The 27,691-nt window shown below is 41.8% G+C and overlaps 1 protein-coding gene across 4 annotated transcripts; it reads right to left on the bottom strand.

The window, feature by feature from the left end:
• Nucleotides 1-240: 240 nt before the first annotated feature.
• fam110b (family with sequence similarity 110 member B) lies at nt 241-26,665 on the bottom strand. 4 transcript variants are annotated; one of them, XM_020585479.1, is made up of 5 exons: nt 26,505-26,665; nt 16,962-17,631; nt 13,659-13,716; nt 7,721-8,130; nt 241-1,360 (listed from the first exon to the last, which is right to left on the bottom strand). In XM_020585479.1, the coding sequence occupies exons 2-5, from the start codon at nt 17,174-17,176 to the stop codon at nt 457-459; spliced, it is 1,587 nt and encodes a 528-aa protein (XP_020441135.1). In that variant the 5' UTR covers nt 17,177-17,631; nt 26,505-26,665; the 3' UTR covers nt 241-456. The 4 variants fall into 4 exon arrangements, with proteins under 4 accessions (XP_020441135.1, XP_020441136.1, XP_020441137.1 ...); XM_020585480.1 differs by lacking the exons at nt 13,659-13,716; nt 26,505-26,665 and having other exon boundaries at nt 16,962-17,174; XM_020585481.1 differs by lacking the exons at nt 13,659-13,716; nt 16,962-17,631; nt 26,505-26,665 and adding an exon at nt 11,850-12,430.
• Nucleotides 26,666-27,691: the final 1,026 nt, after the last annotated feature.

The following is a 27,691-nucleotide window of genomic DNA, read 5'->3' as shown; positions in this document are numbered from 1 at the left end:
CCAAAGTTTCCTCTTTTAGAAGGGCAGTCACTTTATGGATTCTTGGACAACTGTAGTGCATTTCGCTCTTGTTTCTGTTGCTCAATCCAACTTTATCTGTCGATTTATACAGCGTGATTAGAGAAACATTTAGTTTTCAGATATGTTCCATGTTTGCTTGTTTTTCCAAAATGAACATTTTGCTCATCTATATCCATTCCAATGTTTATTCCTTTCTGTTCTTAGTGTTCATGTTATCGTAGACATAGGAAGATTACAGTCCTTTTCCTCTCTGCAATTAATTTCTAAACAAAATTTTGTTTTCTTACCTAGCCTGTCCTAGACTTGTCAGACTTTCTCTTATATCCATCCATTCATCTGTCTAGTCTGAGACAGATTTCCAGTTCAGCTCCAGGACACAGTCTCTAAACCTGTGAGAAATTCTGGTCTCTCTAGTAAAGTCTGAAACTGCTTGTCCTAAACATGTGAAACTTTTTGTGACTCTCTCGCCTGCTTGATGCTGTACAACCATTTAATGACTCTTGCATTCCGTTCGACAGCTGAAATGCCATATGGAACACGCTCCCCAGCCTCTTCCTCATCTTCACCCTCATCCTCATCTGACAGCCCATCGTTGGAGGATTGCCTTGACTGGTCACAATCAGAGGAGATCATAGAAGCTGAACGGAAGTTCAGGCTGACAATATCTGAGCTGGCTCGCGCAAAATTTTCTGGACCAACTGCCTCCAGCTCCTCTGGGTCAAGGCCACAGTAGTTAAAAAAGCGCTCCACATCAGCTCCAGCACGGGCGTAGCAGTCTGACAAGTCTGATTTAGATCTGTGTAGCGAGGAGCGACGAGCCACAGATGAACCAAGCTCAAGCTCTAGGTTAGGATCGGTTGAAGTATTGGAAGGGTCTCCAAAACCACAAGGTAGTGACTGAGAGGTGTTGTCACAGGGTAAGAGGGATGGAGCTGGATGAGGGGGAGGCAGCGACAAGGAAAGTGCCGGAGGAGGGATGGAGACAGATTTGGGCTTTGGAGGTAGGGGTGGAGCTGAGGAGCTGCTGGATCGAGCAGTCCGGAGTGGCTTGCCATTACACAGTCGCAGGAGGTCAGATGAGGAGTGAGAGGTGAGCAGAGGTGGTAGTGGGGAGCGAGAACGGTCAATTACTCCTCTTTCACCTCCTCTCTCATCCAGGACTCTTCTGCTAAGGTTGAGGTTTCCTCCCTGTTGTGAACAACCATGCCCCCTGCTATTAACTGGAGGGACCTTTAGGGAGTGGGAGAATGATCGGAGGGAGTGTGAGGTGCTTGGACTGGGAGCTGAGTCTGGTAGTTGCTCATTAAGTGCCATTGTAGATCGGTAGGTTAACGGCATCCTAGGAGCAGAAAACAGACAAAGAAATAGATGTAATGCAGTAGTACAAGGTTGGAAGACAAACTCTCATGTGAAGAACATAGGCTGAATCTGAAGGTCATATTTGCCTCCAGTTGCATATTTGCAGAAGAAACAAGAGAGCAACTTAAGCTTTTTGACAACAAATCTGCCCTTCTGAAATTCAAAACATGTGTTATTTGTAGACATTACAAAAGAAACTAAACTTGATGTTGAATTTACCATATCATGACTCATGGATAGCAGAAAACCACCTCATATTGTTGTCAAGAGGAGTTTTATTCCAACCAGTATGAATTTCAGAAGGATTTATCCAGGTCCCTGGATCTTGAGGATAATTTGGATCATGCCACTCAATGTTTTACTCAGCTTTTAATAGAGGCAATGGACCATTATGTTCCAGCAAGGAAAAGGACTGTTAGAGCACATCCATCCCCCTGGATAGATGATGACACCAGCAAGCTTTTATTGAGAGAAATAATGCAAAAGTTACTGCATCAAAGTCAAAATTAAATTCCAACAGAATAAACCATAAAAGGCATAATTATGCACTTAAAGTGCCCGTGGCTGCTCATTTTGCTCATTTCCAGCCATTTAATGTTTAATCTTGGGTACCTCTAGATTAGCTTTGCACCCACCATAACTACAAAGTCTAATTATTTCAGAATGATAAAACCAGAGAGCCTCTTCCTGAAAACAAAAGGATAGTTCATGAACATGCACAACTCCTGCTACTAGTGTTGTATCAAGAGCAGACAGCACGACGAACCGCACCGATATTGATTTGAATTTCTCCTCCATAGATACAGTATTGTTCAAAATAATAGCAGTACAATGTGACTAACCAGAATAATCCAGGTTTTTAGTATATTTTTTATTGCTACATGGCAAACAAGTTACCAGTAGGTGCAGTAGATTCTCAGAAAGCAAACAAGACCCAGCATTCATGATATGCACGCTCTTAAGGCTGTGCAACTGGGCAATTAGTTGAAAGGGGTGTGTTCAAAAAAATAGCAGTGTCTGCCGTTGACTGTACAAACACAAAACTATGTTGTACAAACGTTTTTGTTTCTAGGATTTAGCAATCCTGTGAATCACTAAACTAATATTTAGTTGTATGACCACAGTTTGTTATAACTGCTTCACATCTGTGTGGCATGGAGTCAACCAACTTGTGGCACCTTTCAGCTGTTATTACACTCCATGATTCTTTAACAACATTCCACAATTCATTTACATTTCTTGGTTTTGCTTCAGAAACAGCATTTTTGATATCACCCCACAAGTTCTCGATTGGATTAAGGTCCGGGGATTGGGCTGGCCACTCCATAACATTAATTTTGTTGGTTTGGAACCAACACTTTGCTCGTTTACTAGTGTGTTTGGGGTCATTGTCTTGTTGAAACAACCATTTCAAGGGCATGTCCTCTTCAGCATAAGGCAACATGACCTCTTAACACACCCCTTTCAACTAATTGCCCAATTGCACAGCCTTAAGAGCGTGCATATCATGAATGCTGGGTCTTGTTTGCTTTCTGAGAATCTACTGCACCTACTGGTAACTTGTTTGCCATGTAGCAATGAAAAATATACTAAAAACCTGGATTATTCTGGTTAGTCACATTGTACTGCTATTATTTTGAACAATACTGTAGGTAAACGTAACGATGAAAAGAAATTTGTAATGCACTAAACAAAGCAGGTAGTTGAGAAATTGAGAATATTTCAACTGGCACAATGCAGACATAGTAACTTCTCCAGCCTTACAACAATTCCTTCTAACGTTACAGAAAATAAGGCATTAACAACAGACATGCAATGTGTGTCTTTTCAAAACACGTGTTATTTGTTGCCATTAAGTTCCACCAAGTAGTGGAAACATCTCCCTTTCAAGTAGCTCCAAGGTCAGTAAATCCATCCAGTGGTTGCTGTGTCTTCTCCCACATGACCGCATACAGTCCCAAAGTAGTGAAATTAATTCCATAGCATAGCATCAACAATAACATGGATTGTTAAGACGCTCATTATCCAGCAACACATCAGCTGTGGCAGACACGCTGGCCTCAAGCAGTCAAAACAAACAGGTACTGTGCTCTGGGGGAATCCAGCTTTGATGAACTGATCATTCACCGCTGCGGGGGCTTCACTGGCCAGCTGCTTGTAGGTTAGACCTGGTCAGGTAAAACAGCGAGTCCCTGTACAGGAACATTCGCAGACATGCAGTAACCTCAGGTCCTGTATTTTTCTCCACATTCTCTGGTCACAGTGCAGCAGCAGGAGGGAAAATATATCCACCAACTGGGCACAGTTGAAAAATTCTGTTTTTACAATGGCACAGGTAGATGTCATTTTTCTAAAATAAGCTTTATTAAAAATACACATAATAAACAAGGCAATATAACATTTTGCCAGTATGTTGGGGGCACCGGTGGATGTCAGGCAAGCTCACATGAATGTGCAAGTACCTGGAGATTATGACCATTCAAGGAAAGCCTTAAACTATCATGTAATACTTAATTTTGTTAGGTTTGTTAAGTCTCACGAGCGAGAGTTTGCGAAACGTGTATAAACAGAGTTGCTCCTGTATAGAAGTACTAGAACATACGTTCCCCTCATTTTTTTTAGGTTTTTGTCACATCCAAGATGATAATTCACCATTGTATCATTGTAGACAAGTCTAAAAACAAGGAAAAGCGCCATGGGCTCTTTAATTTGATTGCAAGAAAAAGGATTCATTTTACAAGAATGCTTTCAAGAAGTGTAAAAATAATAATAATTAAAAAAAACATGAAATAGCCTAATATATGAAGACTGATTGGAGCTTCTGTCTCAGCTCTTTGTTCTAATGTTTATGTTGATGGACACATACTTACAAATCCTGATGATGTTACAAACAATTTACATGGTATTTTGTTAATAAGGTGAATGAGTTGGGAGAAAAGATTAAACAATTTCTATGAAAAGCATTGTGCATCCTATTGATAATAATCAATCAGGCTTTATTTACTGATTTTAGTTCTGCATTTGACCTGGTTGACCATGCCATACTGGTGGAGAAACTTGCATTATGGTTTCTAGTGAATCTGTGTTTAAACTTTCTGAAATCTTACCTTGCAGTTAGAATGCAGTCTACGTTTATTAATGGAATTTCTTCTCTCCCACATGTGGTGAAGTGTGTTGTACCACAGGGCACTTGCCTTGGTACATTCCTCTACTTAATTTATACTAAAGACTTCCCACATATATTATCTAAGTCTAGTACTACAGTATTTGCTGAGAATATCACTGTGTATACTGCAGGATGTTCAGCAGCACAAATAAAGGAGGCACTTCAAATTTTCCTACTAAATATCAATCATTGCTCAGCTATCTGGTGCAATGCAGTGATCTGTGAAATAACAAGGCTCCAAAAGGCACACAATAAGGTGGCTAGAATTGTCCTGATGTCTGTGTCTAGCACCCCAATGGCTGAATTACATACGGTAGTCCTCTGGGGTGGTTGATGGTGAATGACACCATGGACAAAAGCCTTTTGAGATATATTATAATGTACATACAGTAAATTTGGACAGGAAACCACAATCTATTTATGACCAACTCTGTTTGGTCAGGGACAGGCACCGGCTCAATACAAGAAAAGCTGCAGGCACAAATTATGTCTTGCCAAAACCAAAATTACAACTTGGTATGAGAGCAGTTTCCTGTTATTTTATGTGGTACAATAGCAATATGCGGTCAATGGTAATGTATTCTGATTAGTTTATAGGGTGGTGTTTCTGGTGGTGACAGATGAAGGGTTTTAATTGTTGTATTTTGTTGTAATGTTTTTGATATTTTTTGTATTTTAATGTATGGAGACTGTTGGTAATCCTGGAAAATTGTGAAGTTCCCAATCCTCTCTGCCTTGCAGACCCATACCTGTGGTCATAAATATGACTGAATTTGATTTCTAAATCCATTATGATCACAGAATAACAATTTCATTAATCTTGGTGTTAAGAGAATGTCAGTTAAATATTCTGCATTAAACTATCTTAAGACAGTATCAGCTAACATGATGTATACTCTCAAGCCTTATGTGATTGATGATATTTTGAGCATAGTGTGATTTTGACAGCTTTTGTCTATCATTTCAGATTGCTGTTTACTGTGGATTATAACATCTGTGTTTCACAAAATATATGCTATAAAGGATTACTTTATGATGCTTTTGTGATCTACATTACAGGAAGAGTTTTCTTTGCTTAGGATTGATCCAGAATATATGACTTGAGTGAGTAGAAGTTGTAACCTGCTGTTTATTAATATTTTTCTATTAATCTTTAATCACTGTTTATTTTAACATGTGTTTATGGTTTGATGATATTAGATACTATTGTGAAGAAATACTGTATATTCTGCTTACTTATGAATTTAGGAGTTCATGTTTGAAAGTGTTTGACTTTAATGTGAAGAGGGATGTTTGAAAATGTAAAGCTTGGTACAAGCCTGAAATTTTCCTGTCCAACTGAAATGCCATTTTAGCTCAGCTGTTGAAGACATTTGCATATGTGCTTCATTTTTACCGAGACAACTAGTAATTGTTATTCTGGTTTGAAGCGAACAGGCTTGTTATTACACCCTGGGTGCACACATGCACACATGTAGGAGCTAAAAAGCATACACATTGAACTTAGGAACACACACGTTGAATGCAATTATACAGTTATCCAACAAAAATATGTTGCTGTGTGTGGAGTTCATCCCATGAAAGTAAAGCATTGTATTTTGTTAACTTTTATGGGAGGAACTGTGCATATAGTAAGACAATGGACTGTGTCACTGACTAACCAGACAAGGTAATGTGTGGACTGAGCATCTTGTGGCTGCACCCTGGACATGAACTATAAAAGGACTGCGACAAAAGGGCTTCATCTTGAGCAGAGAAGAGGCATCAGCTGCAGTGACAACCTCAGTTTTAGAGCATCTTTAATTTTTGTATTTTGGTTTAGCTCTCTTGTATCCCATATAATCAATCCTTTTGTAATATTTTCAGACTTTTTAAAACCTTGATATTTTTCCTGCTGCCTTCTTCTGACATCACCCAGGGGAGACAGGGGTTCTTTCAGAATCCCCAGGTAAGAGACCCCTCCACCTAATAAGTATGGCCAGTCACACGTATATCACTTGAAATTACATTTCTAGGCAGGGATTTAGTTATCAAGATGTGTTTTGAGGTATCGAGTTCCCTGTTAAATTAGGCTAGCCTACAGAGGCTCAACTTAAAGGCTCTGCTTCGAGCTGCTTGGCCATAGTGTGGTAAAGTTTAGTCACTTTCACTTAATCACAGTGCATTAAGTTGCAAAATCTAATATAAATAAGCACATCTAGAAGACCACAATCACTTGAACAGTGCTGCTCAAGCTTCTGTTATGGAGGAGAAGTAATCCCATTCCCATGCGAAGGTTTTGCCCTACATTCATCCCTACTAGGGTTAAAAGGCCTAACTATATCTTAGATCAGATCCTCTTGAACTCTAGAGTCTATGATCTGGCACTCCTGCCATGTAGTGAGTACATTATAAACCAAGAGTCTCATCACAAGAGCTGGGCTACTCCAGGTGTATCTCACTAGTATTTACTACAAGACAATAGCAGGTTTTAAGTGTTTGCTATTTTTTGTAATTATTAAAGTAAAGTTTTATGTTGGGGATGGTTGGAAGAATAGCCTAGTTGGGCTAAAAGAGATCCTAATTAAAAAATAAACCAAATCAAATCAAACAAAACATTTTTTAAAAATAGTTTACATAAATTAATTAATAATTATAATAATTGAATTAATAATAATAATACCTAATGTCCTATGTGATTGTTATGATCCACAATTATGTGTTTTAAACTCATTTAAATTTATGAACAGAAATCCCAGTTTTCCTGGGAAAGCCTTCAACCCAGGGTTAGGTTCTGACTGGCCTATATACTGCTCCATGGTTATTGTACCTAGTTAAGCTAGCAATCTACAGCAGCTTGCCAGCCTTGCTTACTGAACATAATAATTCACAACTGTTAATTATTCAGAGGTAACTGTTGCTAACCATGCTGACCTTGTGCTTTTACATTTGACAGATTTTACCATGAAAAATTCATAATGCAATATGCATACACACATAACTTGTGCAATGTACTTAGGCACTGCTCTGGCTTCTTTTATTCAGTTAGGACTATACCATGGTGAATCTGGGAAATTTCAGACAAGATGACTGATTTGCAGTACGTGTTTGAATACAAAAGCAGCTTATAACCACTGCTTAAATGTTAAATAAGTATTTTACACAAGACATAGTATGCATAACAAATGTGTTTACCCTGATGGTGTCCAACTCCTGGCCATTGCTCCTGATGACCTCATCAGTACAGCACTTTTAGCTCCACCTCCGATTCCTTCAGATCCAGCTCCTGCTGAGGATGATGAGTTCAAAAGATTTTTTAGGATCTCCAGGTTCAAGTTCTCACATTTGCTGCTGCTGCTTGTTGCACATGTGTCTGACTTGGCATTGTTATTGGATACTTTGAAAGGTACCCCGCCTCCACATTCTCCTCCACCAATCCCAGACCCTCTCTTTGACAGGAGGGTGTGGCCAATGGGAGGCTTGGCCATCACAGGAGGTTTTATTGGTTCTTGCTTGGCGTTGATAACTTCCTGGCTCTTGACATACTTGGCTTTGTCAGCTTCTAATCTCTCAACAGCACTGAGGCGTTTTAGGTTAGGTTCCACCTGAGACACAGATTAAAAATAATATATGATAATGTATACAGCACTCATTCATTTTCTATATACACATATCCTATTCTCTCATCCCCACTTGTCCAAGCATCAAGACAGAGGCAAGGTTACAAATCTGTCAGGCCTAAAACTTATAGACAGACTGACAAATGACACTCCTTTTCAAATCTATTTTAGAGTTTCATCTAAACCTGCAAGTAGGGCTGTGACAATACACTTAGCTCATGAGACCAGACAATACACAATATTGGGCTCACAAGAACTACACGAGACAATATTTTAACACTATTTTTAAGAAATTTTCTATGACAAAATATTGTCATATATTTTATTCACCTGAACATCACAAAAATGCAAAGTCACAAAATGCAAAATAATGCCGGTGAATTTTGAAATGTTTTAATCATTTTGTAATGAATGTCACTGCAGTTCTACTTTCTGAATATGAATTATCATGTGCAGTAAAAGACAACAATATGCAGCACTGGGAAAGGTTTTGCCACAGACTCAAGTGACTGGCTTCTCTCTATGATTTCACATGAGGCTCTTCAGACCTTATAACTGTGCATGAGCTATGCATGAGCTTCTAAATTTTAACTGAAACTGTGTGAGACCTCCTATGCTATTTTCACCCTCACCGCACCAGTGACATCAGTTGGCAAAGGCGTTGCACTGACCAATCACATACGGGGGTCACTGGGACTATGGGAAGAAGACTTTTGTTTACCTTGTTAGCATGAGCATTCACTGCTATTCGCTGTCCAATTTGGGTCACAGTTAACACACCATAACAACACGCCATGCTGGATGATCTATCAATGGTCGACACTGGTGATAGAATTGTTGCTAAGGTAGAGTAGGTTACATTAGCAGCACGGCTAACCAAAACACAATGGAATCTCACTGGCTGGAAATGTGAGTGAAGCCACTCACGTCAACTTGTCACAATGTTGGCCGCATTACGCCTACAACACTCCCCCTGCAACCCCTCACCCCTTGACCAGCACAGTCCTGTGTGTTAAAACACAGCAGGGATTTATGTTTTTGCCAAACTAATGTGAATGTATCATCACACTGGCTGCTGCTCTGGTTCTGTTATGTACTGATATCAAGACAGCTTTTGCCTTGATGAGAAATATTGTCACGGTTTAATATCGAGAGATCTTGTGGCACAAGATCTTGTCACACCCCTACCTGAAAGTCTCTAGACAGTGAACATTGCTATACCACAGGCACATGAGGGTAACATACTGTATATGGACCTAACCAGTCAGGTAAGGCTCAGACCTCCGTTTGTGAGGCGACAGTACTAACCTTTCTCAGTCTTCAGCAACCCATCTTGGATTACTTTTACCAGAGAAGAGCTCCTAAACATCAGAAGACTCACTCCAAACACTTTCACTCCCATTTTCACTAACACAAAAAGCTGTGTAGACATTTTAGTCGGAGGGGCGGCAGGTCTCTGTAGGACCTAGAGAAAATGCTGGCGAGAAAAAAAAAGAGTGGGAGCCCTGGATAAGTTACACCAGAGAGTTGCCTCAGACAAAGGACTCGCCTCTATACTTGTCCTCTTGGATCTCAGTGCTGCTTTTGACACCACTAATCACAGCATCTTATTTCAACAACTACAACATGTTATTTGGATAAGAGGAACCACACTAAGTTTATTAAAATCTTAAGATTCCAATTTGTTCATGTTAATGATGAATCTTCAATGCAGACTGAAGTTAACCAGGGGGTTCCACAGGGCTCTGTGTTAGGTCCAGTTCTCTTCACTTTATACATGCTCCTTTTAGGCAATATTATCAGGAAGCACAGCATAAATTTCCATTTCTATGCAGATGATAGTTATATTTATCTATGAACCCAGATAAATCAGATCAGTTGGTCAAACTTCGAACATGTCTTAAAAACATAAAGGCATGGATGACCTGTAATTTCTTACTTCTAAACTCTGACACAACTGAAATTATTATACTTGGGCATGAAAACCGTAAAAATCAGGATATATCCTTTACATCACACATAAACTAAGTCTCTAGATTCATCTGTGCAATATCATAAAAACTAGGAGCATCCTCTTTCAAAGTGATGCTGAAAAACTGGTCCATGCCTTTGTTACTTCCAGGCTGGAATACTGTAACTCTTTACAATCAGGATGTCCTAGTAGTTCCCAAAAAATATTCCAGTATTTGTTGGCTTTTTCCTCTATTATAATAATAATAATAGTAAGGTCTAGACCTTACTTTGTAAAGTGTCATGAGACGCCTTTTGCGATTGAAATTGAAGTTGGTCTGGTTTTGTGTTTTACATGGAGAAATTTATGGCCAGTCTATTTTTCAGACTGAGAAACATCAATAAACTTCACGTTTGGAAGGGCTGACTCAGTGAGAACTGTAGCACTGTTGCTACTGTTTAGCCAAGTTTCAGATAAAAGCATAAAATTAAGATTATTAGTGGTGATGAGATCATAAAAATGACTTGTTGCTAAAAGATCCATTATTTAATAAAGGATCGTCTGTAGAATTAGTGGGATGGCACTGAGCAGGCTGAGGATGGTAAGAAACAATCTTTTTGGATTATATGACTGAGCACGGTGCATCATTCTCTTTGATTAACTATCATCACAAGGATAGGGAAAACTATTGTTTGCTCACTGGGTCCCGGTTTGTCCTGGCAACATTCATGAGCACCATTATCATTGTAACCTGGACCCAACAGATATCAGTAAGAGAAAGTTGTATTTTGCACACAATCTCATGTGCTGACAGGACTTGTCTGACAAGACTCACTTTGCTTAAAGGTGGAGATGGGCCCTCAAGGATAGTTGGGGGAGAGATAAAAGGAGCTGGGCAGGGTAAGGAGTGAGTGGTCAGTTTGGTCCCAGCAATAACCGGATCCTTCTTCTGGTCTTTGAACTCCAGAAGGGGAGTAGAGGGGGAAAACATGGCTAGGGAGAAGGCAGCACTGGATGTGTATGGGGGATGTTGGGAAGGTGAAGAGTGTGTGGTAGTTGTGGGGTGGAGATTCTCTCTCTGAACCCTAATGTCCCTCAAGTTTTAAAGTCTCCTCAGGTGGATCCTGAAGTGGCACTCTTTCATGGTTGCTGGCATGGTGTGTTGTTTTCTTTAGCTCATCTTGTCTCGTCCTTGACAAGGAGCAACAGATAAGTGGCATAGGATGCACAAATGGTTGGAGATAAACAGTTTCACTCCTGACTTGTTAAGGAAAATTCCATCTGCCCTAAAAAGATGTCTATGGTCCCAGAAGAAATTAAGGTGATCAAAGAAGTATACTTTCTGTCGGTTGCACACAGTTGAGAGTCATCTGTTCAGCGCCATCAGTCTGCTGAATCTTTCATCTCCTCTACTGACTGGTGGTAGAGGGCCAATGATAAGCACCTAATTTTTCAAGGAGCTAAGTGTGCTCAGTAGATCAGTAAAATCTTGCTTCAGAACTTCTGATCAGTTTCACATTGTCATTGGCCCCAACATGCACCATGATGTTTTTATAGTTGGGTGTTTAGTCAGAATATTTGCAATTCTTTCTCTCATGTCAGCAACATTATCCTTTGAAAAACAGTATGTTCTGGTATTTTTGCTGTCCATGTTTACATTTTTAACAGCAAAGTCACCCACAATCAAAGTCTGAGGCTGAGTTGTTAGCTTTCCCTTAGGCACTTTGCTTTCAGAATTTCTTTTACTCCTTACCCCACTTTGTGAGGATGAGAGGTTATCCAGGTCATCTGACAAAGATCCAGGATCCTTCAGCAGCATCGTAAATCTGTTATGAAGTTGTATGCATGGTTGTTGAGGAGGCTTTCTGCTAACTTTCCCTCTTGCAGCTGTCCACTGCTGTGTGCTGCTACCAATGGGTTGATGAGGCTGATGAGGCACTCTAGGTAATGCAGCCCAGCTGGTAGCATTGCAGGTCGCTGGCCACTGGGCCACTTGTCCTTTTATTTCCCAGGGATGTGAATTGTTCTTTGACTTAGCACCAAAAGAGTCCCAAGGAGGACTATTACTTTATTACAAAGCAGAGAACCCTCCTGTTTCTCAGTAGCCTTGTTGGTGCTATTTAACTGTGTGTTAGAATCCTCTTGTCCACTGTTTCATGTCAACAGTAAGGTGATTGTCATTCCCACACAGTCTGTTAATGTCTAATCGATTAATCTTTGTTTCAAGCAATGCAGTCATCTGGAGAAGTTTGTGGAAGTCTTCTGAAGAAAAAGGGGGCATTTTACAGCTAACTAGCTTCAGCTAACCCCAGTCACTGTAAATCATTATAGCAGAAAGGAAAAAAGGGCTTGTTCTGTTAGTAGGCCACACTGGCCTCATAGCCTTGAGTACTAAAGTGTTTAAAAATATAGTTTTAGCTTTAGGTGTCTATTAAAAAAGAAGATCCCGGTGATTTATAAGTATCCAGTAGTCACTGCCCATACATTTTTAGTATAAAAACAAGGATCTCAGTGAATGTAGGTAAAGCAGAGAGCAAAGTAAAAAGGTATACCACCAAATGTCACATTTCACAGTGCTACTGGTGTGTACTTTATCAGAAACAATCTCACTGCTTTCACAGCTGCACACAGAACAGAGAAAAAGGTTCTTCAAGATGAGCAGGATGAGACTGGTGTTTCTCAAATTGTTGCAGGTTGCAGGGACTGATTAGCAAAGTGATAACTGATCCTCTGTGAGGCGCTCCTTCTAATGAATGACACGTATGAAGCTGATTAAAAAGCTCACACAGGTGCAGGAAGATGCAGGCCCATTTGTGGCAGGGAAAGTTAACTGTTTGAAGATAAAGATGTATAGAGGTATAGAGATAGCCCTGCTTTTCAGTGTTTAGTCACCAACACTGTTCCTACATGCAGCTGCCAGAGAGGTCAGGGATTTTGACACAAAGCAAAATCTCACACCTGAGATGTTCAGGTATGGGGGCCTGTGGACAACCGTTGAAGAAGTAGATTGACAGCTGCAGGGTTCCGATCAGATGAGAAAGCTCCGAGCTGGTTCAGCTCAGCTGAGATTCATACGCTGACCTGCTCCTGTTATCTAGAGAATGGTGTTGTTTATGATGACTTAGCTCAATGGTGATGTGTTTTGGAGAATCCACTTAGTGTAATTGGCAGACTATATAGTTCAAATATCAAAAAACTGGCTATTTGCTGACAATTGCTTGTGATTATTAACTTTCAGTGGTGCAAGTAGTGGAACCAGTTATAGGAAAGCAAGGAAAGATTTTATTTGTTCTTTACTTCCCACAGACCAATACATGCAGTATGTGACAACAGTACGGCAAACAGCAAGTCAAAGAAACCAATCCAGTTAGCCACTGAATCCAGCCCAGGTTTTCCCTGGTGACAAGCAGAAATGCTGTAGCTCCCACATTCAATGCAGTGAGAAGTGTCTTAGTAAACCAGTGATCCACAGAACAGTGAGAAGTTAGTCACGGTTTTCCAATAATGGAGGTGGATAGTAAAAACAGGTAGAGGGACTGAATGATCTCACTATTTAACTAACCTGATTTTGAGTTGTGTCCTCCCACCGACGTCCATCCTCTATAGTCCTCCACACAAAACTGAGTGACAGTTGTTTTAACAGAGGCACAAATCAAGAGCAAATCAACAGGTATGTTTTAGGAGTGGGTCTTTATGGGAGTGGATAACAAGTGGCATCAGGCAGAAAGGTCTAACTATATCCAGTTCTTCCTCCTCCCTAGTCACCCTCTCCAAATATAATACTCATGCTGCGTGTATGTACTTCTTATTCCTATAACCTCATGCTCCTCTTTTAGGCTCCCAGACATTCCACACAGGTTCAGTCTCTCTCTACACACACACACACATGCACACTTCATACACACGCTCACACCCAGTCTCAAACTGCCACACACACACACACACACACACACACACACACAAAGCCTGTTGCATAGAAAACCTAGCTGTCTGGGCCCAGCTGTCTAATCTCGAAGGATACATACTCCAAACACATTTCTGATTGGTTCCAGGTAGTGGTGTGATAGCATGACCACTGCTATACAAAGCCTGATTATTACAGCTTTCCTTTGTCACTCACTGGCGCTTTGCTCCGAGTGTGTGACCTCTTGATCAATATAGTTTGCTATTGTGCTTATGCTCTTGACTGATTGCTTAATAAACTACACAATGACAACTTGAAAGCCTCTTTATTGATTTCCACAACACCTACCTCCTATTTTCTCTCCCCTAACACCCCCTCAGTGCCCACCTTCACCTCTGGCATTAATTCCCAGCCAGCCTTAACACCTGCTGCTGTCTGGCTACTCCCCCTCTGTCACAACAGCAGCAAAATCATCCTGTTTCTCTAGCCTGGTAAAACAGTACATCCAGTTAGCACAAAAGACTGTGTACAAATAAAACTGTCTCTTACTCATATCTGTTGGGTCCAGGATGATGGCACTCATGAATGCTTCCAGGACAAACTGGGACCCAGTGTGCCAGTAGTTTTCCTGTCTCAACAGCTAATGCTGTTTTTCCATCAGTCAACCTACTTTTATCGTGCCGAGCCAGAAAGGCATGAGTTGGCCTCTGTTTTCACGAGTTTCTACAGCAGGGGGTAATTCTGCTGACTTGGGTTCAGTTGGCTCTTCTTCCACTCAGGGTCGCGTGGGGCCCAGCTCCACCTTCAACAGAGCCAGTTCATTGAGACGTGACTGGCTGAAATGTTGTGTCGAGGGATAGTATTTACATTCAGCATTCACTTTGTATCTGTAATTTCATTGCAGCAAGATTTACAAATGGTCTTCTGATGAGGGATTAAAACAATGCATAGCACCAAGGGCTCCATGATGCAAGATAGTATCACCACACTGACACCATGAATTACTGTACGTGTTACCTCCCAGTGGCTCGTGCCACCCCCCACGTGATCAAGATGCAGAACATAAACAACGCGTTTTATGGTGCAGCGGAAACAAAAAAACGCATTGGCTTGGGGGCAGCTCGGTATGGTTCCGCCCTTGCTGCGCACACCACAGCTTGGCAGGAGAGGTTGATAAAAGCCATAATAGAGAGAGAATGGTGCACTTTGCTTAGTCATCAAATCCAAACAAATCTGTTAAGAAATTCCCTGCCATGATCAGTCTGCTCAGGGCCCTCCCACTGATCCCACAAAGGTAGCTTCACTAAATAGCCAGTCTGTTAACAACTAGTCATTTTTAATGAATGCGCTTATCACTATTAATAATTTAACTTTATGCATTTAAAGGATAATGCAGTTATTTTCTATTTTAACAGTATTTTCAACCCATACTGAGACTAAAACTAACAATGAATTGCTTCTACTCACGGTAACTGTCTGTCCATCTGTCAGTCCTAGATTAGCTTATAAAAATATTAGGGTCTGGTGATTTGTAATGAGGAAATGTTACCCTGTGCAGCTGTGTTTTTCACTGATGTTCTTCATCATTTTTGAATGACAGTGGAGTTCTATGGCACAGACAAATAAGATAATCGTGGACTGACAGATTGGCAGACGTTAACAGTGAGTGGAAGCAAATTATTGTTGGATGTAGTCTGTGTATAGGGAGTGTTTAAAATACTCTTAGTACAGAAAATAACTGGCCTTATTCTTTAACAGAAACCTGGTTAGATAGCAGTAGCAGTGCACCAGTTCTCGCTGAGTCAATCCCTCCAAGGCAGCCCACTTTGCGTCATGGCAAATCATAGTGCATTTTCAGAAGAAGGACCCACCCTCTCCAGTCTCCATTAATGGGACTGATGTGGAGATCATCCATAATTATATGAACTGTTGATATCTGAATATCTGTTGTTCACCTGAACAACAAGTTGGAGTGGTCCACCAACATCAAGGCCATCTATAAGCCAGCTCTACTCTCTGAGAAGGCTTACAATAGGTCCTTCAATGTCTGTAATACTCCTTCATATGTTTTATCAGTCTGTTGTAGTAAGCACTATCTACTTTGCTGTGGTGCGCTGGGGTGGAAGAATCACAGCAAAGGATGCCAACAGAATGAATGAAGCCATTAAAAGGTTAGAATCTGTCACTGGAACTAAGATGGTCACATTGAGGGAGGTGGTAGAGGACAAAATGCTGAAAAAACTGCAGGTGATTCTAGAAAGCACCTCCCACCCCCTGTACAGTGTTAACCAACCACAGGCGCTCCTTCAGCAACACACTGATTCACCTGAAGTGTACAAAGGAGAGTTACAGGAGGTCTTTCCTGCTGGGTGAAATTAGACTCTATAATACATTTTTATAAGAGTAACCTCTTAAATTCACTTCATGAACAGCAATGGGACCAACAGGTCAGCTATTGATTTAACTATTTAAATTGTTTTGTTTTGATATAGATTTAATGGCTGCTATGACAACAAATTTCTACCTGTCTATAAAGTACAGTAAATGTAAAAAGTTAAGTGAAAGTAAATGCCTATTTTAATGTCTACTTGCTCCAGGAGTTGTAGTTATTTTAACTTGAAAAATCAGCTAAACAGAAAAGTGCCCAAACTCTTGCATGCAACTTTACTCTCTCTCTCTCACACACACACATACATGTACTAATATCTTTGTGAGGACACTCATTGACAAAATTTATTCCTTAGCCCCTTACCCTTCCCCTAAGCCTAACCTTAACCTAATTCTAACCAGAACCCTAACACCAAGTCTTAACCCTCAAAAAAGTGTTTCAGAAAGTGAGGACCGGCCAAAATGTCTTAACTTTCCAAAAATGTCCTCACTCTGTAGCAAAAAAGTACTTTTTTGGTCCCCACTATATAGCAAGTACAGCAACATACACACAGTGAAGTAAAGTAACAGTACCTGTCTCCTAAAGTATTCAGGGCCCTTATTGAGGATGCGAAGAGGTACAGTAGAACTGAAGGGTGTTGCAGGGCCAGCGGCCTTGCTATCTGGGAGGGCTGGAGCCAGTGTCTCTGTCGGCATGGCAATGAGGCGACTGGGGTGGCCGGCCGTGGTGGCAGAGGGTGGGGAGGGGGCTGACAGAGGGTGAGGGCACTGGAAGACCCCCAAAACATGAAGACACAAGGTGGAGAGGAGAACGTCTAGAAAGAGATAAAGCTCCTGACCCTCCTCATTGCCTGTGGGACCCCTGTGGGACTGAACCAGACTCTGGGCTGGGGTTGGTGAAGTACTGCATAAAATATACTAGTGCATTGCCTGAGTCTGATGACCTCTTTCTGTTAGTGGTTTTACAACCTTATTTAATGACTTCAGGCTACTTTACTCACTTCGCACTACTTAGAGGTTTGTGGTGCTCAGGTTCCACTGACCTATTCAACAAGCAAGATAGATGGATAGAGAAGAGAGAGACCAAGTGCAGTAACAGAATGGAAAGGAGGGAAAGGGGTGGTTTGGTGCAGTGTGGATGAGTGCTTCCACAGGGCCCAAAGAAATGCAGAGGATGTGGGAAAGGAAAGCCTTGCTGTCTCTCCACCCTCACTTCAGTTCTCCCTTCAACTGGCCACACAACCTGAAATGGGCAAACAAAAACAGAGAGAGAAACAGCCAATGGGGTTAGACTTAGGCTGTGACATCATGCACCTAGCAACAATAGCAAGAATAGCTAGGACACACAAATACAGAGCACATGCAATACAGCACAAACGCACCTCTTAATCTGCTTAACAAACACACACACACACGTTTCTTTTCATTGCTCATGAGGACTTACATTCACTAACCATAACACCACTGCCTAACCCCAACTCCTAACTTCAACTGTAACACCTATTTACAAGAACATCCTAAAATACAAAGTGCATGAGACCAAGCAGGCAAATTCCAGTGGTGCTACTTTAATTCTTTTTCTCTAACACATAACTTCCAGTGCTGATGTGAGTGGCAGCCTTTTCAGTAGCTTCATCATGTGTTTGTTTTTTTGCTCTTTTACTGTGTTTTTTCACCAGTAGTGCTTAGTTGTTCTGTCTTATGGATATGGATTTTTTCAACTCCAAGATGGCTAAGCTAAAGGCTAGGCGCTTGGCAAATAAGTGGAGGTACAAACCCTTGGTTCTGTCAGTGGTTATGGGTAACGTTAATTCACTGGCCAACAAGACCAACAACCTAGCTGCACTGGTGAAGAACGTGAGGGTCTACAGAGAGTGTAGTTTGCTTTCTTTCACTGACACATGTAAAGGCTGAATACCATTATAAAGCCTCATCCGGTTCTTTCAAACCAGGAACTCAGAGGGACGACTCAGACCACTTGAGTATATAAAAAATATATCCGTGCTGGTTTATTCAAAAAGTCACAGGCAAGAATTTACACTTCAAGTCCAGAGATCTTCCAACCCCCAGCCTGCCAAAAGCAGCCCGGAAACAGGAAGACCCCGAACCAAGCATTGCTATACAATATTAATCCTTTCTGGGCTGTCGAACCGTGACGTCACCTGATATGCCAGCTTGGCAGCTGAGCAGAGCAGTAGACCAAACATGAAGAAAATAATGTGTGTGGCTGTTGTTTTCGTGGTGTGTATCTAAAACAATTTGACATAACATTACACATTAAGACAAATATTATGGTTACTTTTACAGTCATAATAACATTCGTCCCTGACTTGAGCCCTTCTGCCTTAACAAACCTTGCATTTAACAGCCTGAGGAAGACATCCTGGCTGCACTAACATTCCTAGACAACAAATCTCTAATCCATATCTATCTAACTAAGAAATAACCCAACACATGGCTAATCGCTAGCACCCAGGATGCTAATGTGGATCTACCTGGCTTCACTACAGTCAGAGTGGACAGAGACACCGTGACAAGTTGGAAACTCAAAGGTGGGGGACTTGCACTATTTATTAACACCAGGTGGTGTAACCCCGGGCATGTAACTGAGAAGATGACTATTTGCTGTTGGGACATTGAACTTTTAGCTGTGAGTCTCTGACCTTACTACATGCCCAGAGAGTTTTCACATGCCATTGTTATCTATGTTTGCATACCCCCATGGGAAAATGCGGAAGCATCATGTGACGTCATCAACTCAACTATCGCAAGACTGCAGACACAGCATCCAAAAACCTTTATGTTGATCTCCGGAGACTTCAACCATGTCTCACTGGACACTGCACTATCTGCATTTTTCCAGTATGTGGACTGTCCAACTAGAGGAAATAGGACTACTGACCTCCTGTATGTTAATGTGAAGGATGCATACAGTGTCACTCCTCTGCCACCACTGGGGAAATCAGACCACAATCTGGTTCTACTCCACCCTCACTATAAACCACAGGAAGTCATGCAACCCACCACCACACACTCCTTCAGGAAGTGGTCTCCTGAGGCTGAGGAGGCTCTGATGGACTGCTTTCAGTCTACTGACTGGGGAGTGCTACAGGTGTCATGCAGTGAGGACATTGAAGGGATTGTTAACTGCATCACCAACCACATCAACTTCTGTATAGATGTTGTTGTTCCCACAGGAACTGTGCACTAACACAGCCCTGGATTATGTGCCACATCAGGGGCCTCCTTAACAAGAAGAGGAGGGTGTTTAAGGATGGAGACCAGGATGAGCTATAACGCGTGCAGAGGGAACTCAAGGTCCAATTGATAGGTTTGGAATGGCATGAAGACCATCACAGGTGGCAGCACAAAGTGGGAGAGCACGGTGGAAGGGGATGTGGGCAGTCTGCAGTCTCCATCTGCTGCTGCTGCTGCTCCTGTAGCTAGTCCTACTGTCACCCTCACAGCTGGATACAATGACATCATCCCTTCAACCCCACCCACCCTTACACCACCTGTATGTTAAGTGAAGGATGCATACAGTGTCACTGCCACCACTGAGAAAATCAGACCACAATCTGGTTCTGCTCCAGCCTCACTACAAACCACATGTAGTCACAGCAGATAGCCCTGGCTCTGGAGTTTTATGTTTCTGATGAACAGTCACCGGACACAACAACCTGCTTAGGACTGGATTGTCAATGTAAAAGACCACCCACCAAGAGCCGGGGTGTCTTGGAGGTTTCTTCTGTTAAAGAGTTTTTCCTACTCCCTGTTGCCAAGTGCTGCTCAAGTGGGATTTGTTGAGTTTTCTTAACAACAACAACAACAATAATAATAATCTCTAGACCTTACCATATAAAAGTTCAACCCATTCTCTGCAGCTGCACTGGACTTGCCAGCTCCACTTCAGCCAAAGTTTTGAAGTCTGGGAGAATTTCTTTCAGGAACTGTTTAGAAGTTGCTCTGAAACACACACTTCACCAGGAGAAAACCACAGCACGTGCTCCTTCTGGACCAGAGGCGCAGCTACACTGCTCTGTGACCTGTCACAGACGCGCTCCATGGCCTCCAGTCCATGGCTATTCAACACACTGCCAGCTCCCGGATAACAAGATGCGTTGGGTCTCAGTTTTCCTTCATCCACCACATCACTTCCTCTTTTTTCACCTAATTTATCAACACCATTGCAATTATTGGGATTTGTAGTAGCCTTACTGTAAATTAGGGTAAACCGTCGTCTGTTTTCTTTTCTGTCAAAATGACAGACAGCTGTGTGTGACCTTCTAACTGAACTCCTTTCCAAAAATTTAACCAGTTATGCTGGTTGCTGCTCTGATTCTGTTATGTACTATGGATCTCTGTGAACAAATCCATGACTTTTCTAGAATAAACTTTGAACTTCTTCTAAACCTTCCTCTTTTTGATAGCCTTCTGCGTTGTCTTACTTTGGGCTAGAAACACCATCTAATCTTTAAACCGTTCCAAAGACTTTTTGGTCTTGAGGTCAGCTTTGTAATATCTTTTTTCTTTTGAGCTTTGGCTGTTGACATATTATGGTGATTTTGGTCATCTTTCTGTTTCTCCATTGGTTTTCATGGTAGAATGTTCAGAAGTCTCTACTCACATTGCTAGTATTTCTCACAGTACTGCTACTTTCTAATGCTACTAATACTTCTAACATTAACAATAGATACATGTAGATTGACTTTCTTAGTAGAACTGCTGTAATCCTTATTTCCTTTATTGCTCCAGTTCTCCCTTCATACTTTGTTCCTTTTATCTCTTTCCTCTGGCCTCCACCTCTTCTTACCTTTCTTTAATCCTCCTTTATTTCATTCTTTACTATTACATTTCTTTCTCCTTTCCTTACATCCTTCTTTGCTCTTTGTTTCCTCTTTCATCTTTCCTTTCTTCACTGTTTTCCTTCTGGCCTTTTTCTTTTGTACCTTTTTTTAGTCAACTTATTTTTGTCTTCACTGCTGATACAGTGCTGCTGAGTACAGTGAGGACAGATAGGATAGGGGGCTCCTCCTTAAATCCACTCTCATTTCCACTGTATTCAGCTCCAGGTTCTTGTGATCACACCACAGGAGCAGCTGTTCAACCACCTGTCTGTAGGCCAACTTGTCACCATCTTGGATTAGTATCCTTTGAGAACTTCAGGAGCTTTACACAGGGGTCCCCTGAGGTGCAGTTCATGGTGTAGAGATAGAACAGCAGTGGGGAGCGCACACAACCCTAGGGTGCACCTGTGCTGATTTTGAGTGTCCCCAGCCTCATCCTCTGCCTGTCTGTGAGAAAGTTGGTAATCCTGACAGGTATGGGTAGGCACAGTGAGCTGAGTGAGTCTGGAGTGGAGGATGGCTTGGATGCCAAACTGACATCTATAAATAGAGTCCGTGCATAGGTCCCTGGGGAGTCCAGGTGTTGTTAATGCTATACCATACTGACTGCATCATCAACTGACCTCTTTGCCCTGTAGGTAAACTGCAGGGGGTCCAGCAGGGGGTCTGTGATGTCCTTCAAGTGTACCAACACCAGTCTTTTAAAACACTTTATAACCACAAAAGTCAGAGTAGTCTGTAGTCATGCAGTTCACTGACGGAGGGTTTCTTGGGGGAAAAAAAAGTCTCGTGAGTGAGAGTTTGCGAGATTTGTATAAACCAAGTTGCTTCTGTATAGAAGTACTAAAAAATACGCGCACCTCATTTTTTTTAGCTTTGGGCCACGTTTAAGATGATAATTCACCATTTTAATATTGTAGATAAGTCAGAAAACAAGGAAAAGCGCCATGGACTCTTTAAAATGTTCCCGTGCAACTAAACTGCAAATACAGATACATTTTGTAACGTACTGGATTCTTGGATTATTTTCTGATGTAATATAATTTTTGAATGAATGAATGAATACTGACACAGATAGAACAAGAAGCAAGTGAGGAGAGTGGTGAAGGCATGAAGCACAGCTTTGCCTCCCAAGCAGCTCAATTTCAACTTCATCTTGAATTTTGCTTTGGTGTCATTTTTCAGTTTTGCTCTCTCTTAACAAAGACCTGTGAGAGTCATGTACTGGACGGTCTGATATTTTGGCCAAAAAAAAAAGCCATAGGCTGGGAACATTTTACTGATACTAATAGGTTAACTAACACTTAATAATTATGTGGATTAATATAGGCCAGCTATTTTTAAGTGACAGTTATAACCTAAGTTTTTAGCAGTTGCAAAACTAAGTCCTCAACACTTCGCTACTCAGAGCTCCAGTCAACAGCATAACCACAGCCTGACTGGAAGCGAGACATAAACGGTGCATTCAGCTTCAGAGCAGCTGCCAGTCATCAGCTCCTGATAGAGCCCATGTAAACCTGTTGTGGCTCACTCTCGGTTTTTTGTTCTCGGGCCTTTATTTTTGGCCCTTTTTTTCTGCTCCACCTCATCTCACCCACTCCAGCTTTACCCCGGTCCTCAATCACCATGTGTTACATTCACCTGTCCCTCATTATCTCTTGTTTTACCATCAGGTACTTATACTCCTCCCTTCCCCCAGTCTTATGCCGGATCATACTGCCACAGTTACTCACTGCCACATACTGTACCTGGTCCTGCTGCCACGTTGTGGACTCATCTCCAGAGACACCTGACTCGCTCCTTGCTGAATCAAAGACTAAGCTCTTGTTACGAAGGACTACTAGTTGTGCTGACAACTGTTGATTATCTCCGCTGACTCCTCTGCATCTTTGGCAAAATATTTCTGCTTGAAACAACACTGCGAGCAGCCTGCCTGTCAGCAACGCTGTGTGTAAATCTGCCTGCCAGCAACACTGTGTGTAAATCTGCCTGCCAGCAACACTGAGTTCCACCTCTCCTTGCTCCTCCTGCCGTCTAGTCTGAGCTTACACAAGGTGTTCGCCCCAGCAGTTTGCTCTAACCAGCTCCCCAGCCACACTGTACCCCGAGCCCCTCTGCCTTCTCACCTGTACATCCTGGACCTCTGGTCCTCCTGGTACCTGCCATCTCCAGCCTACCCACCTGTACATCCTGGTCCTTTGGTCCTCCTGGTATCTGCCACCTTCTGCCTACTCACCTGTACACCCTGGTCCACTGGTCCTCCTGGAGTCCGTCACCCAGTCTCTCCTGCACACCACAGTCCTCAGGTCCCTCAGCTTCCTGCTCAGTCCCTGTCCCCTCTCTGTTTCACTCTGCATACTAGTGTTCTATTTACAGTGATAAACTCCTTTGTGTCTCACCTCAGTAAGGTCTGTATATTTGGGCCCTACCTCACTCACATACCCCTAACAAAACCGGAGAACATCCTGTCCTCCAACACCAGAGCAGCAGCTCAACCCCTCCCACCCCTCCTGTGGACATCGGCAGAAGATCCAGTGACCTTCTCACTTTCTGTTGCTTTTCTCCACTGCTATCTGTCCTTGTTCTTGAACAAGCCTATCAATCTGCTGCTGCCGCCTTGACTTTACGATACTATCGCTAATCCTGCTTTATTTTTATGCGTGCAAATTCCAAACCTTTGCACTACGTATGCATAAATTGCATCTCCCATTTTCTCTAGCTTCTTCTCAACTATCTCTTTCAATGCTTCAAAAGCATCTACCAGATCTGAATTAACTGTTGCCCATATGCCCCTCTCACTAGCCCTAGAACAATTTACTTTGAGTTTTTGCCCTATGCCCTTCTCTTTCTTCTACTCCTACTCTGACCACTCTCCCGACTCTGCTGTTTGGTGCTATTTATTGTTTATTAAAGATTGTTCTAACTTCTTTGATTGAGACGTAACTGGAAGATTAGATAGTTATTTGTATCCAATAAATGCATCTTATTAATGATCTCCTTTTTTTGCATGAACATGGAAATTACCAACCAAAGGTCATGTGTTTGCACAAGAAATAAACCAAAAAATGTTAGCACATGTCCACAAAACTTCTATTATCCTCTTGCCACCATGCCTGAATAAATGTTCTAGGGGAAACACTGGTTTTCATGTTTGTAATGAATGAAACTCATGTGCCTTCTAGTGTGCACACTGTTGTATGATTTCCTGCCTCTTCTAATTGCACTGTGGTAAAGATACTTAACATGTTATGTCTTCTGATATTTCATGGCACCATAATAACATGTTGTCTCCTGATGCTTTTCTTCTTTTCTCACTCCTCTATCCAGTCACCCCACCAGTTGAGGCAGAAGGCTGAAACTGATTTGGTGATTTATTCAGAATCAGAATCTGCTTTATTGGCCAGGTGTGTCGGACACACGAGGAATTTGACTCTGGTACATCGGTTCTCAATATGTATGTACATATCCCCATGCAAGGGGCAAGTAAACAGTAAACCAACATAAGGCTGTGTAATATAACAAAATAAACAGTATTAACAAGCAACAAACAGTGCAAACAATGCAAAATAAGCAGTATAAACAGGCAGTAAACAATGCAGACAGACAAAGGAATGTTCATTGTGAAATGGGATAAATAGGAATAAAAATAGAGTACTTAAAACTAGAGACCTGTACGAATCTGTACAATCTGTACGAGGTATATTTACAGGTGTAGCATGGTATATACCACCACTGACTTGTATATTGGCTGCATGTAGCAAGTGTTATGGGAGTTTCAATGAGTTTGCTTACAGCATGCTGACTGTCAGGTTAACAGTGTATTGCTCTGTTAAAGTCTAAATTAAGTGCTGGTGCTATCTCCACCACCAGAACTCCAAGCACTATGTCTGGAGAACACCAGATTGCTCATCACCTGGCTAATCCCTACAGTGAGGCAGGGGGGGTCTCAGCAGCAGGGACAGGGAAACTAGTTAGGACTGAGTAAGGACGAATGCAGCCAAATACAGAGAGGTCCTTGAAGAAAATCTACTTCAGCATGCAGTGACCTGAGACTGGGGCGAGGGTTCACCCTTAAGCGCAACAGTAACCCTAAGCATACACACAAAACCAGGCTGGAGTGGTTTCAGGACACGTCAGGGGTTTTCCTAGGTTTTCATACGTCTTGGGGGCCATTTTAGTTTTGTTTTCTTCTTCTTTTTTACAGGTGGTTATCTGAAGGAAATTCTAATTTAGCTAGTTTAATTTGTTTCCTATGGGGTTGCCAACTTCAAAGACATACAAATGTAGATTAAAGTCATGCAACTTTGTCCTGTATATCCTGTAGCCTGTTAGTCAAATTATATTTTAAGATCAATCTGAAAGACTGGCTTATGAAAATAAAAGAGGGGGTGATGGTGAAGGTGCAGGTACGGAGGTCAGTAAAGCAAAGCAGTGGTGCAAGATACCTTTTAAGTTAATGAGAGGATGTTTCATTAATTATTCTAAATATGGTTTGGGCTATTCCTAGAGGGCCACCCAATAAATGACAAATGTGATCATTTGGTTTTTCCTGCTGTATCAAAAACATGTCAAACACACACTTAGCAAAGTAACATATTAATACAGGAAATGTTTTGGCATTGAAACCTAGATATCATGTTGGTACAGATAGGTCTACTGAAAGCTTTAAAACTGGAACCACAAACCAAACATGAAACCTTTAAAACTGTAACCACAAACCAAACATGGATGATGTAGACTACACTGGATTATTTGAGCACAGACTGGAGACAAAGGTGACACGTCCATCATACCTGAAGAGGTTGGGAAGAGCAGATCGTACATGTGTCACGAGCTGTTGACACCAGCAGTAACTACTCCTGCGCACTGACATGCGGGCGTGCGCGCGCTAGTATTGGTGCAGTGTAATTCCAAACCCCCACGTAAGGCTCCAGCAGCACAGCCATGGATGTGCTCCCGCACGGCGTGCCTGTGCTAGAAGGTAGCTCTGTACGAGCACACCAAACCTCACACTGCTCTTTACATTACACACGGCCACCACTAACATAGCCTCTTTCGCTAAACAGACACATGTTTATTCTACTGAATTTTCCTTGGCTGTTGCCTATATATGCGGAACAATAGCTGTATTTCGACATGACTGCAAATTAATAAATAAAAAAAAGACAGATCCTGCTTTAACGCCAACGGTGTCCGTAGCATTTCGGTCATTCCAAGCACGGCAGGCATCCAGGTTAACATCACAACTACACCAGACAGCTGTCCTTACCAGGATATCCAGCTCCAGAGAACAAAGGATGCTGCAGCAGTTTTATCTCCGTTAGGTCGATGCGTCTATTCGGCCTGACAGCATCCTGTTCCCACCGAGCAGCTCCACTGTTGCCTGCCTGGTAATAACACGGATTTCCGTTCTCACTTTCACAATAACTGCCGAATATTGTTGTCTTCATTCTTGTTGACATTACCTGGCGGCTATATGAGGGGCTGTCTGTGTTTGGCTAACATAACACTAACAGACATTGACTTTGTTCTTTCCTATGAACGTGGGGGTTAATTTGAACCTAATACAATTAAATGAACCCATTAAAAATGTCTTCTTATTTTTACATTTCTGTGCAAGATCCCACAAAACTTGTACTTATGAATTCCTAATAAATGCTATGCAACAGTAAAGTCAAATAACATGTTATGTCGTTAAAATCTCTGCTATGTAGTCTTTGAATAATTAACCTTTAAGCAAGTTCCAATATGCAAAAAGCTTAGTGCCTCCATCCTCATAAGTTCTACTAAAATAAAGGAGCCATTCAAGAATTTAGATTATGCATTGAATACAACATAGACAAGTCTGAAACTTTATCTATGTATCAGTAGTTTTCCATGTGTAAATTGAATTCTGCTTTGGCTTTTATTTTGAAGGTTGAAATCCCGTATTATGATTGTACTCACGCTAGCTATCTTCATGCAGCTGCTAGCAGCTCAGTCTCTGCAATGAGACAGAGAGAGCAGCTGAACGGGACAGCAGACTGGGGCGGACCGCTTACTGACTGTTTTTGACATTGACTGTGAGCTTTTACACTCTCATATGTTGACCTTATTTGATTTCCTTCAGTATATCATCATGGACTCTTTGCATTGTGTGTTATCATAGTGCATCTAACTGTTAGCTACTCTCCTATGAATATGTATAAAACGGTCCATTCATTAAAGGGCCAGTGCATGTATTGTGTTTGACAGCCACCAGACCACATGGACAGCTCCCATTTATCATAGCATCTTCTTCTTCCTCTTTCAGCTGTTCCCATTAGGGCTCGCCACAGCGAATCATCTGTTTCCACCTAACTCTATCCTCAGCATCCTCTATTCTCACCCCAGTTAACTTCATGTCCTCTTTTAGCACATCCATATATCTCCTCTTTGGCCTTCCTCTTGACCTCTTGCCTGGCAGCTCCATCTCCA

The sequence above is a fragment of the Monopterus albus genome, unplaced genomic scaffold (genome assembly GCF_001952655.1).
Source record: "Monopterus albus unplaced genomic scaffold, M_albus_1.0 scaffold367.1, whole genome shotgun sequence".
Classification (NCBI taxonomy): domain Eukaryota; kingdom Metazoa; phylum Chordata; class Actinopteri; order Synbranchiformes; family Synbranchidae; genus Monopterus; species Monopterus albus.
Note: the sequence above shows the minus strand (reverse complement) of the source record. Positions and strands in the feature narration are given on the sequence as shown.

Bases quoted from the DNA above. Each gene is read 5' to 3' on its own strand.
- fam110b (XM_020585479.1), bottom strand. From the start codon at position 17,176: ATGTTTTGGGGGTCTTCCAGTGCCCTCACCCTCTGTCAGCCCCCTCCC. The intron at 13,717-16,961 runs GTACTGTTACTT...ACTGTCACTCAG, and splicing joins CTGAATACTTTAGGAGACAG to TTTTGTGTGGAGGACTATAG. The intron at 8,131-13,658 runs GTTAGTTAAATA...TCTGTGTCTCAG, and splicing joins AGGACACAACTCAAAATCAG to GTGGAACCTAACCTAAAACG.